Source organism: Hyaena hyaena, unplaced genomic scaffold (assembly GCF_003009895.1).
Source record: "Hyaena hyaena isolate Hyena2069 unplaced genomic scaffold, ASM300989v1 scaffold_364, whole genome shotgun sequence".
In the NCBI taxonomy this organism is placed as follows: Eukaryota; Metazoa; Chordata; class Mammalia; order Carnivora; family Hyaenidae; genus Hyaena; species Hyaena hyaena.
The window spans coordinates 1,167,260-1,185,785 of record NW_024080996.1 but is presented as its reverse complement, the minus strand read 5'-3'; the positions used below and the strand labels follow the sequence as shown (position 1 = coordinate 1,185,785).

At 40.1% G+C, this 18,526-nt stretch overlaps 1 protein-coding gene across 1 annotated transcript; it reads right to left on the bottom strand.

The window, feature by feature from the left end:
- Window positions 1-13,490: 13,490 nt before the first annotated feature.
- On the bottom strand, window positions 13,491-14,432 carry LOC120243940 (olfactory receptor 145). Its single transcript, XM_039250177.1, has one exon. The coding sequence runs from the start codon at window positions 14,427-14,429 to the stop codon at window positions 13,491-13,493; it is 939 nt and encodes a 312-aa protein (XP_039106108.1). The 5' UTR covers window positions 14,430-14,432.
- Between the last annotated feature and the right edge of the window lie 4,094 nt (window positions 14,433-18,526).

Sequence of the window (18,526 nt, the reverse complement as noted above, 5' to 3'; positions counted from 1 at the left end):
AAAGGTTTAGCTATTCCTGATGTAGCAGTCATCTCTAAGGGTTGTTGGAAAACAAAGGGGTTACTTGAGGAGTGGGAGGCGCAGCCAATTGAGTCCCCGGCATTGTTTTAACAATTTCCACCCTTGGAGGGCTTCATAGCCTGAGCCAAAGCAGTAGCAAAAACAGCAGCATTATGTTCAGTTCCCCCCACTCCTGAACAAGCTCTAATATATTCAGCTATAGAAGCTCCCTGCCCTTTTAAAGGGCCCAAAACACGTTTACATTCCAGGTTTGCATTTTCAAAAGCAAGTGTCTGCAAAAGTATCTCTGAGATTTCATCACGTCCAACATCCCGCTCAACAGCCACCCGCAATCTAGCAAGAAAATCAGTATAGGGTTCATTGGGTCCTTGTAAAGTTTTTGTAAAAGAAGGCTGAGCGTGGCCAGTAGGTACAACACGGCGCCAAGCCCTAAGAAATACCTGGCGCACCTGCTGTAAATCCTGGTCGGAAAATCGAGCCTGTTCTCTCAAGGCTCAAAATTATCTCTCTCCCATCAATTTATCCTCCAGGGGACCAGGAGGGTTCTGTCCCTCATTAATTTGAGCCTGCTTTCGGGCTTCATCTTCCCACCAACTCCTTAATTGCAGAAAGCAATGCAAGTGCTTGAGTGATAGCACTACATAGAGTCCACAATTTCAAAGGAATTATGTTACCCTTCTGATGCCGTTGCCGTAATTCCTTCTGTATTAATTTCCATTCCTTTAAGTTTAATTGTACTTTGGGTTGGCACTTAAACCCATAACAATGCTGCTCCACAAGGCGCAATAACTCAGATAAACGGCGACTAGATACCTTCACCCCGATGGAGTGGAGAACTCCTGTGACTAGCTCCATGTATTGTGCCTTTGCTGATGGGGAATTCCCCATAATTTTCCCGAAAGTTCCCCTGCCTTGGACCTACAATCCCTGAGGGGTACTCACCCTTTCGGTTTCGTTCGCCCTCTGCCCCGGGTTTGGACGCCAGATGTTGCGGACGAAATGACACAGAGGACAAGACACACACAAAAGACAGACACAGACACAACTCCGGCCGGAGGAACAATTCTACGCAAGCCCCTCTTGCGGTTTATTTTATACCCTGGTAACTGGATACAAACTGAAATCTACAAGATGCATTCCTTTACCAATTACGGGCAAGTAGCCAAACACATTTCAAGGACAGGGGGGAGCAAAGGGAGGAAGCGACCACAACATGTTTACTAAGAGGCCTGCTCACAATTCCAGCCTCCTCCTTATTTCTAAGGAGGGCATGTTCCCTCATTTGCGAGCGGACCATTAAACTTGGATATTGTGTGCAGGCCTCCTGGCAGAGCATCCTGTTTGCAGGCATGCTTTGCCCAGGCAGGGAGCCCCGTGTGCAGGCACATCCCCGCGTCCCTAACCACGCTTTCTTGTGGTCACTGTCAGGCTCCCACACCAAGATTCAGTCCTAAAAGGGTACAGTTTTTAGCCCTCTCTCTCTTTCTCTCTCTCTCTCTCTTTTCCTCCCTCCCTCCCTCTCTTTCCACTCTTATTTCTCTTTTATCATTCTCTAGCCTTCAGGACAGTCATATTGTAACTCTCTGGATCTTTCCTCCAGACATAGCATGGGACAGCAAGTTTATGGTCATGTATCCAATATTAAGAGCACAGAAACCCTCTAGGACCTGCATGCTAGTTGGTAGACATCAGGGGGAAATACTCAAAGGAAGTGGCTAGGGGAATCTTTAGTACAAGTTTGAATTACTTGGTCCAATTCCCCCTTACTACTCAGATAATCTCCTTTCAGTTCTGTATTTAGATGTTTTTAGGTTTATTTTTATGAAGAAAATAGTTATTTGTTTTTAGTACACATAATTTCATATCCACATTTCCCCCTCTTGAATAACAGTCTGGCAGATGTATGGAAGTGGCCTAGCAATTGAAGACTGAGCATTATCTCTATTCATTAGAGTAGAATCAACTTACTCATTTATTCATTATCCAATAAGTATTTATTAAGGCCAGCTACTTCCAGCCCTCTTGCAAACTTTATACTTAGAAAAGCCTCCTCTGAAAGAACAAAACTATGAAATCTGAGTAAAATATAAAAATAATCTGTTAATGTTTGAGGTGTCAGGAACTAAGTGAATTTCTGTGAGGGCAGAAGAGAAAAGATCTGTATCCAAGAGGCACACAAGAACTGGACCTGGAGTTTGCCTTTGGGGAACTAGTAGATTTCCAGAGTTGGGTGTTAATTGAGTTGCCTATGCAGGACCCAAGAGATAAGTCCTGGGATAAATCCTTTTATGACTGAATCTTGGAAGCCTGGGAGTTTGGAACCATTATTGACTCATAATACTGAATCTCCAAAAAGAAAAAATCTTCCATGGCTAAATTAGATGAATAAGAGCCCACATAGGAAGAAGGCAAAGATAGGTGTCTGACTTGGCCTTGGCTCTAGGGAAGAGAAAGAGAAAATATCCCCTGAGAATTTCTAACAATTGCTATGTTTCAGGCAAAAAAAATTCTTATTACATATGTAACCAAAAAATCCTCTCTGGAAAATACAAGTTAGCTCCATATATCAAAGAATTTCCCCAGCTAACTATCTAGGGATCATGAACTCTAAATGAAAAGCACTAAACAAACACAAAATAAGCCACCAGGTATGAGAATCATCATTAAATGATAAACCACAAGCTATAGAACCAGACCTGCAAAATCATTAGGCTTATCAGGGACAGAATACAAAATAATTTATTTATTTATTTATTTATTTATTTTTTAATGTTTTATTTATTTCTAGGAGAGAGAGAGAGACAGCATGAGCAGGGGAGGGTCAGAGAGAGAGGGAGTCACAGACTGAAACAGGCTCCAGGCTCTGAGCTGGCAGTCAGCACAGAGCCCGACGCGGGGCTCGAACCCACGAACCGCGAGATCATGACCCAAGCGAAAGTCGGACGCTTAACCGACTAAGCCACCCAGGCGCCCCCAAAATAATTTATTTAATGTGTTCAAAGGGGGAAAAAGAGCAAATTGGAAGTATAATGAAAGCCCCATAAAAATTGACAAGGCAAGTTTTTAAAAGATTCAAATAGAACTTTTAGAAATGAAAACATGAGAGTTGAAGTGAGGAACTCTGAATATGCTAGATAGCCTCTTAGACACAGGTGAAGAGATAATGGGTAAACTGGAGGGTAGATCTAAAGAAATTATCCAAAGCTGGCATCAGCCAGAGGGATGGGGGGGTGGGGGGTGGGTTGGCAGGGACTATGAGTTAGAGATATTACTTAAGAAATGTAAAAATAGCGAAGGTCCAATAGATAGATAGAGAGCATTTGCCACATTCTTGGGCTGTGTTTTCCTCTGAGAATAAAGCAACAATCAAAATAGACGCAATCCCTGCCCTTTAAATATATAATTTAGATATACACCTAGATACCTAGAATAAACAGATGCTTATGCATAACTAAGTAGAAGTACTGACTGTGCAGCATTGGTACCCCTTCCATGTTTGGGAATCTGCCCTTTTGTGACCCTTGGTTAAAGCCAAATTTAGCCACCTTCTTTGAAACTTCCCCAAAGGACAAAAGACTGAGCTCGGCCAGTCAGATGTTCCCATGCAGGACTCTGAGTCTGGAACAAGTGATACAAAGAAAGAGGAACAGTTTATATTTCATTTTGCAAAGACAAAGACAGAAAAACTACCAATTGATAAGAAGTATTAGATATTGGCGATACCCAACGCAGCCTAACCAGATGGTTCTGTGGTATAGTTTGGCTGTGATTCCACCAACTGGCTTCCCCTAGATCCTGCCTGGCTGCAAAAGCTGATTCCACAGCCTTCTCTAAGAGTCTGTTAATTACCCCCAATTTCTTGCCAATTCACTCCCTCTTGCCAAAGCTAACCAGAATAACTTCTGCTGTTTGCAGTCAACAACCCTGGCTTGTATAATAGGGACTGGAGATTCAGGGGCTGAAGACAGGGAGTGGAGATAGAGAAAGCATTTAGGCTGTGAAACAAATTTCTCTTATCCCTTGGATGAAGGCAGACACATCTGCCAAAATCACCTTCTTAGAGGGATGTAACAGACTCCCTCAAAGCTTTGTTCCACTTTGAATGATTTTCCCCTTTCTTGGAAATGTTTGAATGTGGTTTGGAGGATACATACACAAATATTTCTAATTCCACAGATTATTCCTCATACTCCTACAAAGTTTTTAAAACTTTCAATTCTTCAGTGTCGTCTTTTTTTAATAAGCTTTATTACACTGCTTAGTAGAATGAATAATAAACTTCTTTGCTAAACAGAAAAGCATTCAATGAATTATCTGACCAGCTTTTTTAATACAATACAGGCCTTAGCAAAAAATAATAATAATAGTAATTATTATTATATTTAATATCTAAGGAAGCTTATGGCACAATAACTATTTTTATTAATGATTAAATAACTAGCATTTGTTTAAACTGGGCAATTTTATGATAGGCTTCTGTTTTTTCTGGACTCTATATTCAGCTTATTGCCTTTGATATTTTGTATCAAATCAATACCTGGAATAGCTTTTTGTACACCTTTTAAAACTTGGGAAATAATTTTCCCCTAAAAAAATCATTATAGGGCATTCTAAAAGTATATCTTTGGCTTTTTATCAGGCTATTTTGTACAAATAAAAACCACAGTAAGATATAACCTCATACCAGTCAGAAAGCCTAAAATTGCCAACTCAGGTAATGACAGATGTGGGCGAGGATTTGAAGAAAGGGGAACCCTTTTGCACTGCTGATGGGAATGCAAACTGGTACAGCCATTCTGGAAAACAGTACTGAGGTTCCTCAAAAAATTAAACAAAAAATAGAACTGCCCAACAGGTTATTTTGTGCTAGATCTTTATTCAGAAATAATCTCCAATTATTACATTGTTACTATGGAAATATACAATCTGTTTTATGGTATAGTTTTAGAAATGCATTGCTATTAGGCTTGAATATAAGTAGAAGGTTACCAGCAGAGAAAATTAGGAGGATATTCTGAGCAAAAGGAGTCACAAAAAGAAATTAAAAGGCCATGGGGTGGGGGGAAGCTATGTAAATCTGGGGAATGGCAAATTATACTGAGACTTGAATTACTATATACGTGGCAGGGAGGGGTAGGAAATAGTTGAGAAGGGTTGGGGTAATAATAATAATAAATCATATCTCTCTTCCATTTCTGAAATTAGACACAGAAGTCAGACCAAAATATAATTTCCAATTTTATTGCTGATCAAGTTGATTGAAAGACCCCTGGATGTACAATAGGACTTTATAACTCCCTCATGGCACATCACAGACTAAATTAGTGAATATAGGTCTAAACCAAGCTGGACAATGGTCGGTATTCTCTGATAAAGGGGAAGGATTACAAATGAAAGAGATGAATGGGGATCCTGAGAATGTGCCTATCCTAATCAGAAATGGGGTAAGGGGCCATAAGAAGGGGACTAGGCCACACTGAGCCACATAAGTTCATTTTCCCAATTTCTCATGAGTCCTATAAACTGTTCCCTTCCTTTCGGTTAGAGTAGGTAGGATAAGTGGAAGAGAAAGGGTTGCTTCTTTAACTACCTGCCTGACATACAGAGACTTATTCATTAGGGAAAGAGAAGTGTGAAGCATAAATAAGTCTAGAATCTCTAGACCTGCCTTTGACTTTTGATAAAAGATAGGGAAGAAGAAGGATGGAGACGAGGAAAACTGAAGTAATGTAGTGACAAGAATATGTAGAATTGACACTAAGAATAAATCAAAGACAGAGCTACTCTTAGAATTTAGAAAAGGAATTTAGGATCATCAGATGAACATATCACTGTTAAAAAAAAAACTTTTTGGAAAAAAGAAAAGAATGCTTTCTGTGCAGCAAACAAACATTTTACATCATTCCGCTGATCTTTTCGCTTTAAATGCAATGAATATAGTCATTAAAAATAATGACTTTGATTTATTAAAGTCATTGATTAAAAATTTAATCACATGGAAAGCTGTTTACAGTGTGTTACAGAATGAAAAATAAAGTTATAAAATTGTACTTAATATAATCACATTTGTGTCTGTGCATATATATATTTATATATATGCAGGTGTGTGTGTGTGTGTGTGTGTGTGTGTGTGTGTGTAGTTTTCCAAAATGGTCTAAGCCACCACAACTACCAACATAAGAAAAATATTCTGAAAAAATATACACCAAAATCCTAAGAATAGCTATACCTAGGTAGTAGGATCATGGATTTTAAAAAATATTTTCTTACCTCTACTTTTATATGTTCCTATAGTACTTGAGCATTACTTTTGCAAATATAAGAAAAAATTAAATTAAATTAAAAACAAAGCACTGATTTAATATTTTAAGGTCTCACTAAGGATTCATTCAGCATTTATTTAGCATGTTCTATATCAGCCAGGTATTAAGTTCTCTGGCATGTGTTAGATCACCAGGTTGAAGTTTGGAATATAACCTCAAATAAACATTTTCTGAATGTATTATTGCACAGGCCATGTTACAGTAGTTCAGCAGGTCCCACCTACATTTATATTACTGACCCTACTAGTTCAGTGCATTGAATGAGGAGAAAAATCTTTAGGGTCTTTCTCTTGACATATCTTTTAGGCAAATTGTTGAATATATGAACTTATTCAGCTCAAGGGCATCAAGAACTTGGACATTGCACAAGATGAATATATGTACATCACATGTACTATTTCTTGCACATACAGATTGAGCCTCTGGAAGGCAGCAAGTGTAAGAGTATGGGCTCTAGAATCAGACAGTCTAAATTCAGTTCTTTACTCCACCACTTACCACCTGTACAATGTTAAGCAAGCTCCTTAACTTGTAGAGAAGATTCAGTGAGAACTTGTATGTAAAGTCCAAAGGACATAAAGTTTCCAAAATATCATTATTGGGGTTTGAAGAATATGAGTCCCTTGAATGTGAAATTCTTGTCCACCTTCATTCTCAAGTTACAGAAGTCTGGAATGTTAGGATAAAAGTCGGGGGGTTACTGCAAGCAAGATACAGTATGAAGGAAGGAAGCATATGGGACTAGGAGTCCCAGCAATAAAGAAGCTAGACCAAATGGTATCAAAACCAAACTGTGTGGACAAGAGTCTTAGGACTATTTCCTGCCCCCCCCCCACCTCTAACCCAGGCCTATTTCTTCCTTTCATGTGGTATCACCAGTCACTGATGGGAACCTAACGAGATTGTCATGTGAGTTAGTAAAAAATGGTGAGAAGGAGACCAAGATGACACTCAGGAATCACTGACTTTGGGACACAGAGCATTGGCTCATTCACAGAGAACCAGGTCTATCACTTGTACACGCAGACAGGTATCCTCAAGGGAAAAAAAACATATAAATGAATATTTTATAAACATGAATATTCTCCCAAGAAATACCTACTTGCAGAATTACATTAAATACAGCTCATTCCACCTACCATTCATATTTTGGTTTTAAACACCATTTGTTTCTAAATAGAACCAGTGCTGGGGCAGGGAAGTTACAAAATAAGCCTGAAACATCTTGTTTTTCTGTAAAGCAACAAAGTGCTCAAAATCTAATACAGAGATGTTAAAAGAAAATCTGGACTTCTATGAAGAGGCCCCCATTGGACAAATCAGGGATAAATTGAGCATTAAAGTAAGCAATGACAATAATGAATCATAACCCATTACATAAAATTAGAAAGCATGAGTCCACAATAATGTGAATGAATAACTAGATGAATGAGTGAATAGATAAATAAATACAGAAGGAAAGGTTCTTCCTGACAAAGTACCAACTAACAAATAATGAAAGACTGATGGAGCTAAAAAATCTGTACTTTTCAACCATCAGAGTAGTATTGATTCATGCAAGAATTAATTATCAATGGATGCTAAAACTAGTGTGTGAAAACTTGAGAAGGAACAAGATAATTCATAGTCTCAAAACATCTCTTCACAACCTTGTTTTAATAATAAAGGGAAAAGTAGTAATTTTCCTCAATAAAATTACTAGACAATTGCAAAGTTCCAAAAACTGTATTATCAAATGTTCCCAGAAGCAATTCTGACACAATATAGGATACATTCATTTGTGACAGTAAAGAAAGGAAGATTTGCTCTGAGAAAACAGTATTGTGCCCTGCAAAGTCAGTAAGGAAGAATCAGGTTATGGTCTTGGTGACCTTTTTCTAATTGATCTTTTGGAGTGCCTCGGTGGCTCAGTCAGTTAAGCATGGACCTTGGCCCAGGACATGATTTCATGTCAGCTGTGCTGACAGCTAAAAGCCTGGAGCCTGTTTTGGATTCTGTGTCTCCCTCTCTCTGCCCCTCCCCCACTCACATGCGATCTCTCTCTCTCTCTCACTCTCCAAAATAAACTTTAAAAATAAAAAAACAATATGCTAATCTTTCTTTTGAACACATTCTTGCTGGCTTAATCTGATATTCTGAGGAAAATGGTAGCTTCTTGGATAATGAATAATTTTTTTTCATTGTACAAATTTTTCTTCAGTGTGTAGTCTTCAGGATATGAGAAAAATGGACAGGACAGGGGCTCCTGGGTGGCTTAGTTGGTTAAGCGTCCGACTTTCGCTTAGGTCATGATCTCGCGGTTCGTGGGTTTGAGCCCCGCGTCGTGCTCTGTGCTGACTGCCAGCTCAGAGCCTGGAGCCTATTTCAGAGTCTGTATCTCCCTCTCTCTCTCTCTCTCTCTCTCTCTCTCCTAGAAATAAATAAAAATATTTAAAAAAAAAAAAAGAAAGAAAGAAAATGGACAGGACAGAATGAATACAGAATTATTGGTATTTTATAAAATTTCTTTCAGAGCCAGTGTTCAATTGATAGTGATTTAGAGTTCGCTTAAGTTAATCATTTTATACAACACTATACTTGGCCATAAAAAGGAGTAGAAAGTTGGGGCTTACAAATCTAAGATAGAGTCTGGTTCTGCTATAGCCACTAGGTGTGGGGTATTTATCAAAATGGACATCAGGGACTCTGCTCACACAAAACTTACAGTGTAATTTGTAGTGGAGGTGTATACAGAAAATTAAATGAGGAGTGGCCCTACATTTTGACCAACACTTAATAGGTTAAATACAGTACGCTATGAGAACATAGAGCAGAGACATTGAAACCAACAGAGAGGTGACAGAAAGCTATTCCAGAAGGTCATCTCACAATATATTATCACAAAGGTAAAACTCCAGAGTATCTTCCTTCCTTGGCTCAAAAAAGATTACTGAGTTATGATGCAGCCAAGGAAAAACCATTTAAAAAATAAACGGCTTAAGTAGAGTAGAATTTGCCACCCCAAAATATTTATCTTTGGCTGAAGGGTTATCTTGATCTGATTAATTTTCAGAAAACAAAGGCATAGAAGAAGCTCTGAAAACTGAGTAGAAATTGCCCCCTTTGTGAGGAAAATTAATATGTATAAGGGAAATCTCTATGTGTAAGAGTGTCTCCCTCACTGTACCAAGAAGAAAGGGATGACTAAATCTTTAGAAACTATTTTCAGTGGTGAAGGTAGCAACTTAAATCTCTGCATAACAACCATACTATCATTTACTATGTTTTATCTGATAACCTTTCATAATTAATGACCCTCCCCCACAACATCCTCTTTTGTCTTTAGCTGGAAACGGTATTTAAGGTCATGGCTTGGGCCATTTTTCCTGAGTGTATACAGGAGATATAATGTTATTAAAATTCTGTTTGGTTTTCTCCTGTGAATCAATCTTATCACAGGGGAGTCTCAGCCAAGAAAGTACAAGGGTAGAGGAAAAATTATTTCCCTCCCCTACAAGGAGTATATAAGAGGAAAAAAGGCAAAAGAAAGCATTCTCAATTCTGCTCCCTCTTTTCTTTATCCATTCTGACACCACAAGTGGTTTATGAAGTAGAAAGGAATAAAAGGAAAAGACAGTAATACAAATACCACCACTATCAAAATTAAAGGTAATCATTTTCTATGAGTGGCACCCTTACTAGTACAGAATCTGGCCAAGAGTAGACAGTCTGAGTTCATTTATACCACTAGTAGAGTGTGAATTGAGATAAACTTTCAAGAAGGAATTTTGAAATAATATTCAATAATCTCATGTCAGTAATTTCCTATCTAAAAAATGTATCCTCATTTAGGGAAAATTCAAAGAGTTATTCAATAAGTATGCTAAGCATTATTTATAATTTGAAAAATTATATACAGTAGTAGAAAGCTGCTAATGAGGGGCGCCTGGGTGGCTTAGTCGGTTAAGCGTCCGACTTTCGCTTAGGTCATGATCTCACGGTTCGTGGGTTTGAGCCCCTCGTCGGGCTCTGTACTGCTGCCAGCTCGGAGCCTGGAGCCTATTTCAGAGTCTGTATCTCCCTCTCTCTCTGACCCTCCCCTGCTCACGCTGTCTCTCTCTCTCTCTCCTAGAAACAAATAAAAATATTAAAAAAAAAAAAAAGAAAGCTGCTAATGAGATATACACCCATATATTAGAATTTTGCAGTCATAAAAATCAAGTTGGAAGAAAGAGAATAGAAAAACCAAATTCTGTGAGCTGTGTCTTGGTGCACACACTCATGTGACCAGAGCTGACATCCCCTTGATTTCACATTATGCTTTTCTCTCTGCCTCTTTTTGGCTACCTACAGCCCTTCATATAAAACCTTTTCTGATTTTCTATTCATTTATTTATCTAGTAACAGCTCCTTATTCCCCTTTTCATTGGTAGTTGCATTTTAAAGGAACCCCTCATAGACTCTGTAAACAAGGACAAGGTTGTGTGTATAGATGTGCAGGTGTAACTGAATTCAAGGGGATTGCCACTTGGGGTGCACTGAATTGAACACAATTCAAGAAAGTGCTGAAAGCAAAGAACTTTGTATTACTTGTCACAAATGAGGAGACAGGAAGATAGGTCTCAAAGCACTGTCTCCCAATGGGGCTAGTACAGGAAGCTTTTATTCAGTATACTAGCAGTCAGGGGCAGGAATCTTGCATATACAATAAGGAACTTCATACATAGTCTATTACTTGAACTCTTTGGTTCAACTGCACATGCCTGGCATGTTGACATGCTAATACGTACATTGTATGTTTAAAATACAGTGGAAAACTCTGCCCGTAAGAGGAAATCTTAGTATTAGAATGAATTAAAGGTAACTTCAGGACAAGTTGGGAGCTCCTGCACAGGTTCTCAGCTCCAAGCCAGCTGTGGCCACCAGAGTGGCCCATGCAAGGGGCTCCCAGGGGAAACACTGTCAGGAACTGCTAGTTCTGCAAAACAAAGCATATTCCTTCCCTGCTTTTGTTCCTTCCCCCTCCTCCCTTCTGCTGATAGCTTTCAGCCCTCTGATCTGATCTGAGTAACTCCCTATTGCATCTTGGCTATCACACTGTGCATAGAAAGACTCTCTTAAAATATATAACCAACAAGCAACAGTGACAGACCCTGAGGAGGATGAAGAAGGATCAGAAAACTAGAGTGATGGGAGATTTCCTTTCACTGATCATTTTTTGGTAATAATTATAAATACCATGAACAGGTACTGCCCAGTCAGTATACAAATAAATACATATTGTAAATGGGATGTGGAAAGAATGTAGAAATGTAGAAAGAAATAATTAATTCTTTCAACAATCCTGTGGAAGTTTGAAAAAGGAGGAGACCTCAACTAACTTGCATGAGGTCACAGAGCTGCTGAGTAAAAGCTAGGGTTCAGATTTTATTCTACCCCCCAGTTCCCTCTTCTGCTTTTTCTGAGTCTTTATGCCATTCTTCTCATCTCCCCTGTCCCAGTCATTCCAATTCTGTGCTGGCCCTCTGTTCTGTGCCATCTAAACACAGTTCCCTGATTCCATGGTTATTCTTTTGAACTCACTCTTAATGATCTGTACCTTCCCTAAAGATACAATGATATATCCATCCAGACTTGATTTTTACAAATAGAAGAGACTTTTCCTAAAAAGAATCTCGTAAATCAAAAGCATTTTTAGAGCATTTCACATATCATTGCTTCCCAAAGAAATATTTACTACTTACATTTTTCTTTTAAACCAAAAACCAACTCTACCTCCCTTTACACGGTACCATTAGCCTGTGGCTTTACAAACCTAAACTGTATAATCCTTCCACCCTTTGCTGGAAGATGTGTCAATCAGAGTCCCAACAGAAAACAGATGATCTCCTGAAACAAAATAATTGAAAACATAACAAGGACACTGTTTGCATGGGTATAGGCAAAAGAGTGGTTGAGAGAAACCACAAAAAGATGGCAGAAGCTGGAGGCTAGTAGCAGCAACATTACCACCCCTTGGAATGAAGAGACAAAGGAGGAAATGGGCATTCAGTGACTATAGTCCCTGGAAGAAAGTCAGGGAAATGAATATCACATCATACTCCTCTTGCCCTCTGATTTCCTCTGCTGATGCCGCCATTGGCTTAACCCACCCAGAAACCAGAGTGCTATGGCATCCCATTGACAGGACCCAATAAGGAATGTCTCCCAGGACTTGGAATAAGGTACACAGGAGCAGAAAGTTGATCTAGAGAGGCACAGAGAGAATACCTCACATAGTCTCTATGATCTACAGTACCATAACAGTCAGTGGTCATTTCTTTTGCTGACCGGCTGCTGTATGGTGCTAACCTAATTACTGGCTTGTAACACAAAGTCTTCTCTCTGGTTCTGAAATAGTCTCCAGAGTTTTAGCTGACCACCATGAGCTTCAGACTTCTCCACCTAACTGTTAAAAGCACAATTTGAAAACAAGGAAATGGTTGTGTGTGAAAAAATTCCCAAAAAATCTGTACTTAATAACTTTGACACTTTCTATAAGGTCTTCTAGCCAGCATGACCAAATCCTTTCAAGTCATTGAGCTCCACACTACTGTCTGAGGCGTTACCATGCTTGCTGTTCTCTGAGTCCTGGCATACTCTTCCCCATGTACTCTGCAAAATTCTTGAAGAATTTGGTCATTTAGCCAAGACCATCTCAACAAAGTTTTATACCTCCTACCTTCTTTGCAAAAATGTGGTATTTAAAATTAGCCCTTAAAAAGTTGCATGAAATTTCTGTAGATAGAACCAGATCTTAACATCTTAGATCAGTTCACATTTGAAATAAAATCTTCCAGGGCTAATGGAAGAAGAAAGTGAGCCATAGTGGAAGGCCACGAGTATTAGAAATCAAGTGCCTAGATCCTAATCACAGTTCTGCTGCTGAGTAACTGAGTGACCTTGGAGAAGGTACATAAACCTGGACCTATTCTCAGAAATATAGGCAAACTGAATTAAATGATTCTTAAGATCTCCTCAATATGAGTACCCTATAGATTTAAGGATAAATAAAATGCGGAGGATAAACTTCTTTGAGAAAGATTTAAAATTTCCTCTAGGTAACCAATGGAACCTGAATCATACAAGGAAAGAAAACAAGTCCCTTTCCTAGATATTTTCCCTTTCTCAAGAGAATGGCTTTTTGCTCAGTGCTTTCTTCAGAGCAACTTTGACATCCTTATTCCTTAAGCTGTAGATTAGTGGGTTGAGCATGGGCACAATGGTGGTATAGAACAAGGAGGACACTTTCCCCTGATTCATAGGTAAAAGAGAGGATGGTTTGAGGTACATAAATGCCCCTGACCCAAAGAAAAGAGAAACAGCAATTATGTGAGAGCTGCACGTGTTGAAGGCTTTGGACCTGCCCTTCGTGGAACGAATATGGAGAATGCTGGTAAGGATGAGGGCATAAGAAATGAAGATGGTAACTGTGGGCACACCAATATCAATGCCCACAACAATAAAAACTACCAGCTCATTTACATAAGTGCTAGTGCAAGAGCGCTCAAGAAGGGGAAGGATGTCACACATGTAGTGGTCAACCAGATTGTTGGCACAGAAGGTCAGTCTCACCATGCATGTCGTGTGGGCCATGGCCCCAGCAAACCCCATCACATAGACACCCAACAAAAGAAGTAAGCAGACCTGAGGAGACATGGTGGCTGTGTACACCAGTGGGTTACAGATGGCGATGTAGCGGTCATATGCCATTGCTGACAAGATGAAGGACTCAGAGACAACAAAGAAAAGGAAAAAGAAGAGCTGAGTCATACACCCTGCGTAGGTGATGATGTTCTTCTTTGAGACAAAACTCATCAGCATCTTGGGAGTGATAACAGTGGAATAGCAAAAATCTATGAAGGACAAGTTGAAGAGGAAAAAGTACATGGGGGTGTGCAGGTGAGAATTCATCCCAATCAGGGTTATCAGACCCAGGTTCCCCACCACAGTGACGACGTAGAAACCTAGAAACAAGAAGAAGAGGGGCATCCTGAGTCCTGGCTGGTTGGTTAAGCCTGCGAGGATAAATTCTGTCACAGAGGAGTTCTCAGCTGCCATTCTCATTAAAGGTATTCTGTGGAAACAAGAGAAAAAAGTCACTTAGAGGCGGAGAGAGAGAGAGCAACAGAGACAGATAGTGACCCATTCTTCCCGCCAGTCAGCTCCCATTCTTGAGAACTGGATCCACACAGAGAGCTTTTGGACTTGCAGAAAGGTCTTTCTGGATGCCTGTTAGTCTGTTTTCACAGCCCCCTAAGAACTTTGCCACTGGAGTACCCTCTGGAGGATGAACCTTTCTCCATGGTGAGGGCAGATGCTGCTGGGAAGAAGGGTCTCAAGGATGAGCTGTGGAGTCTGCTGGGTCTTTGGTCCATTTATTGTGTCCTTCCAACTGCAGTTTCTGCTCAGGATTATAAAACCTGGGGCCAATACCTGAGGAGAGTCCTCTTAGAAGTTGGAGCCAGCCCAACTGTGCCCAGAGTTTCCACCCCATGGTCACCCTGGACAGAGCAGAAAAGGGAGGTGGTCTTTCCCAAAGCCTTTACTACCTGAGGTTGGGGACTTAGGAAAAGTTCAGCCCAGATTCAGTCACTCACCCTCCTTCAGCCCAGAGCCTCAATTGCACCTTTCAGTCCAATTCTTATCCTCGATTTTTCAGACAGATAAATGGCTATAATGCTAACACAGATAAAGGAACCCAAGCACAGACCATTTTAGCTCCTGTCCCATTTGAAGGATCAGAATTTGGATGGCCTTAGAATTTGTCCTGAGCTAAAGAAGGTGATATTTCATGGAGGCTTTGCCCCAAGGCTGTTTTCCAGTTTGTAGAAGGGAGACAGGATCCTTACCTATAATCAGTGCCAGCTGGTGACAGGAGACTGAACAGCGTTTTTCTGGGTTTAGAGATTTGGGGACCTGATTAGAAGTAGAAAGTCAAAGGATCCCCTGGGATCACAGCCCTAGAAACTAACTTTAAAAAAAAAAATATTTGCTTGTACCCTTGATAATATTTGAATGGGCTTTTAGAAAAATCATTCATTTATCCAGTTAACATCTACTCAGTAAAATGCAAAGCATTGTGCAAAAATAATCACTTCCCATTTATTGAGAACTTACTGTGTATACCAAACATTCCTCCTGTCCTAGGACTTCGGTACCGACCCCAGCAGGCCAGGATTCAAAACCATTTCACAAACAGTACTTCCTTTTAATTCTCCCCCAAATCCTACAAACTGGGTTTTCTCACTCCCATTTTAGAGATGCATTAATTCACCAGATGTTAAATTTAAAAGGCCATATGAAATCTAGGTCCATCTTACGCCAAAGCTGGTGTTCTTAGTAATTGTGTTTAACATCTGCCTGTGGGAGATAATGAAACATGTAAGCAGGGTTCTTGCCTTCAGGGGTCTGACAGTCTCTTGGAAAAGATAGAATACACTGAACTTAATATCCTGGAAAAAAAATATAAGATCCAGAAAAGACAAAAGTAAAATGCTATTCAAGTTCAGAGGAGGGTATTCCATACACCACTTAAATTTCAATTTATTACAGAAATTCCATAATATCTAAGTCCAAGGAGATACAAACTTGTAATCTCTTGGAATTGGAGCTTAGCAGTAAAGAAAAATCCCCAACAATTAAGAACAGTTTTTTTACAAAATTGCTAAATTGTTGGAATTCTTGATGGCCCCTGCCCTCCACCCTGTCAGCTCTCTTTCAGGAGGCTCCCAGTGAGCTCATACTGACTCTGATGGCCTCATAGCTTGACCCCTCTTCTTCCTGACAGAACCACCAACATTTATGTCTCGATTTTGCTTACTTTGCTCTTTTTCTAACTCTCCCTCATGACAGAAGTTATCCCACTGTGCCTCAGTATCTTAGAGTCTTGCTTGAGCCCAGTGACAGCTAATTCACACTTTTGGGGTCTCAGATTTGAAGCAATGTTAAAAATCATCTAGTCCTAACAGTTGAGTTAGATGAGTCCATGTTGCTCCAATCCAAACATAATAAATCAAAATTTCCAGAAGTAGGACTTTATGATCTGTTTTTACTTCTAAATCTGTCCCTGGTGATTGGGATATTTAGCCAGGTTTGGGATTCACTGACCTAACCCTCCCACCCACCCAGTCAAATTGAGGTCCAGCTAGTCACACAGCTGGTTGGTGGTAGAGTCTGGAATAAAACATGAATCTCTAACTTCTCCATTTGGAGGGGTTTTCCAGCCTTTCTAGAAGAAGCTCACCTGCTCTTTGATTTGGCTGAGTACAATGCAGAACACAAATAAAGGACATAATTGGACATCAACCTTAGAACAGCATCCCAGGGTTATGTTAGGGAGAGACTTAAATGGCATGTTAAAAAATGTGTATGCAGTTTGAATCCATGGAACATTATGAGCAGAACAATGGCATGACAGGGGAATGACATGATCAGATGTGCTGAGGAAGACCCAATTATTCTAACAGGCTATCAGGCAACAGTAGCTTGATACAGCAGTCCCTCCAGGCAATGTTCTATCTTGTAATTCAGACAGGATGCTTTAACTCCAACCACAACAATAAGATAGGGACAAAGTATGGACTTTCAAGAAAGAGTTAAGTGGAGCAAAAGACCTTCCTAAACTTTGTGGCACAGTACAAATCACATAATATGGCCCCTTCCTTATAGCTGTAGTGTCAACTACCCTCTACTCTGAACAATTTTGCAAGTCCCTGTCCCATCGCCAGGCTGTCTGTGTTGGACATTGTTTCTGTCTCATTTTGGCCCAAGTTTCTGGCTTCTGCCCTTGCTGTGGCAGCTGCCTGCCCGCAGTTGTAGTTGAGAAGCACAGTTCACCAGCTGCACTACTTCGGACTGCTTTGTGCCCTAGGATGTCTCTGCCACCACACAGACTATCTGCTGGGATCCCCCCAGCCTCTCTGATGCATGTGCACACCTGCAGGTGTGAAGGAGTTAACGCCCCCTGGGAGTCAGTGGATAAATGCCCTGTTCTTGTGAATCTCCAGTGCTCCATTCCTCATTGATTCTCAGCTGGGCCTCAGAGAGATGGGTTGTGAATTTCCCATTAAGGTAAACACCTTGATGGCCCGCCTTGGAATGGCTTCCCATCCTTCCCTGCTTCACTCTTCCTCTTCCCTGAGATCACTTCCAAAAATAAGCTACCTCCGTACAAGTCCTTGTCCCCAGCATGGCTTTTCTCAGATGAGGTGCTTCTAAAACAGTATTTGGAGCAAGTCTGACCAAAATGTTCCTTACTCCACCTGGGAGGAAGCAGCCTCACCCAAACCTGTTTGATTTCAGGACAGGCAACTAAATATGAATCACTAAATTTATCAAGTACCAGAAATTCCACATTTCAGAGAATTTTTATGTCTTGAGTATGCCCTTGCAAAATGCCAAAATACTAGAAGGAACAGGATCTCAAATCATTATCAGCCCATACCCTAATGGACATTAGCCAAAAAGTCCTCATATCTTGACTTAGATCCACTGCAGCTGTCCTCACAACATTTTGCTGTCTTTGTGATCATCCATTTACCTTCCTGAGCTGGGACAGGTAAGAATTAGGTTTATTCATGTTTGTATCTTTATCTTTTTAATGTTTATTTATTTTTGAGAGAGAGAGAGAGAGACAGAGACAGAGCATGAGCAGGGGAGGGGCAGAGAGAGAAAGAGACACAGTATCCGAAGCAGGCCCCAGGCTCTGAGCTGTCAGCACAGAGCCTGACATGGGGCTCGAGTTTATGCACTGCGAGATCATGACCTGAGCTGAAGTCAGATGCTTAACCAACTAAGCCACTCAGAATCCCCAATGTTTGTATCTTTAGAACCAAATGTCAGACTTGGCTTGCAGCAGCTCACAAAACGTTCATTAATCTCAGATTCTCAACCTTCTTCATCTGTGAAATGAGATAATGATAATAATCCATAAGATTGTTGTGAGGGCTAAATTAAATCATAAAAGAGCCTAGTGAAGAGGCTAACACATGTAAGAAACTTGATAAATGTTTACAGAAAACCTACATACAATATATATAATTTAGGGAGGGGATGAGAGAGAGAAAAAGCTTGCTAAGAGCTAGATGAACCTGAAAGGGGCAAAAAAGAGTCTAATACAAGGAGGAAGAAGAGAGCTGATTGTTAGAAATAAGAAATTCTGA

Excerpts from the sequence above, each read along its gene's own strand:
- LOC120243940 (XM_039250177.1), bottom strand. The coding sequence starts at position 14,429 with ATGAGAATGGCAGCTGAGAACTCCTCTGTGACAGAATTTATCCTCGCA.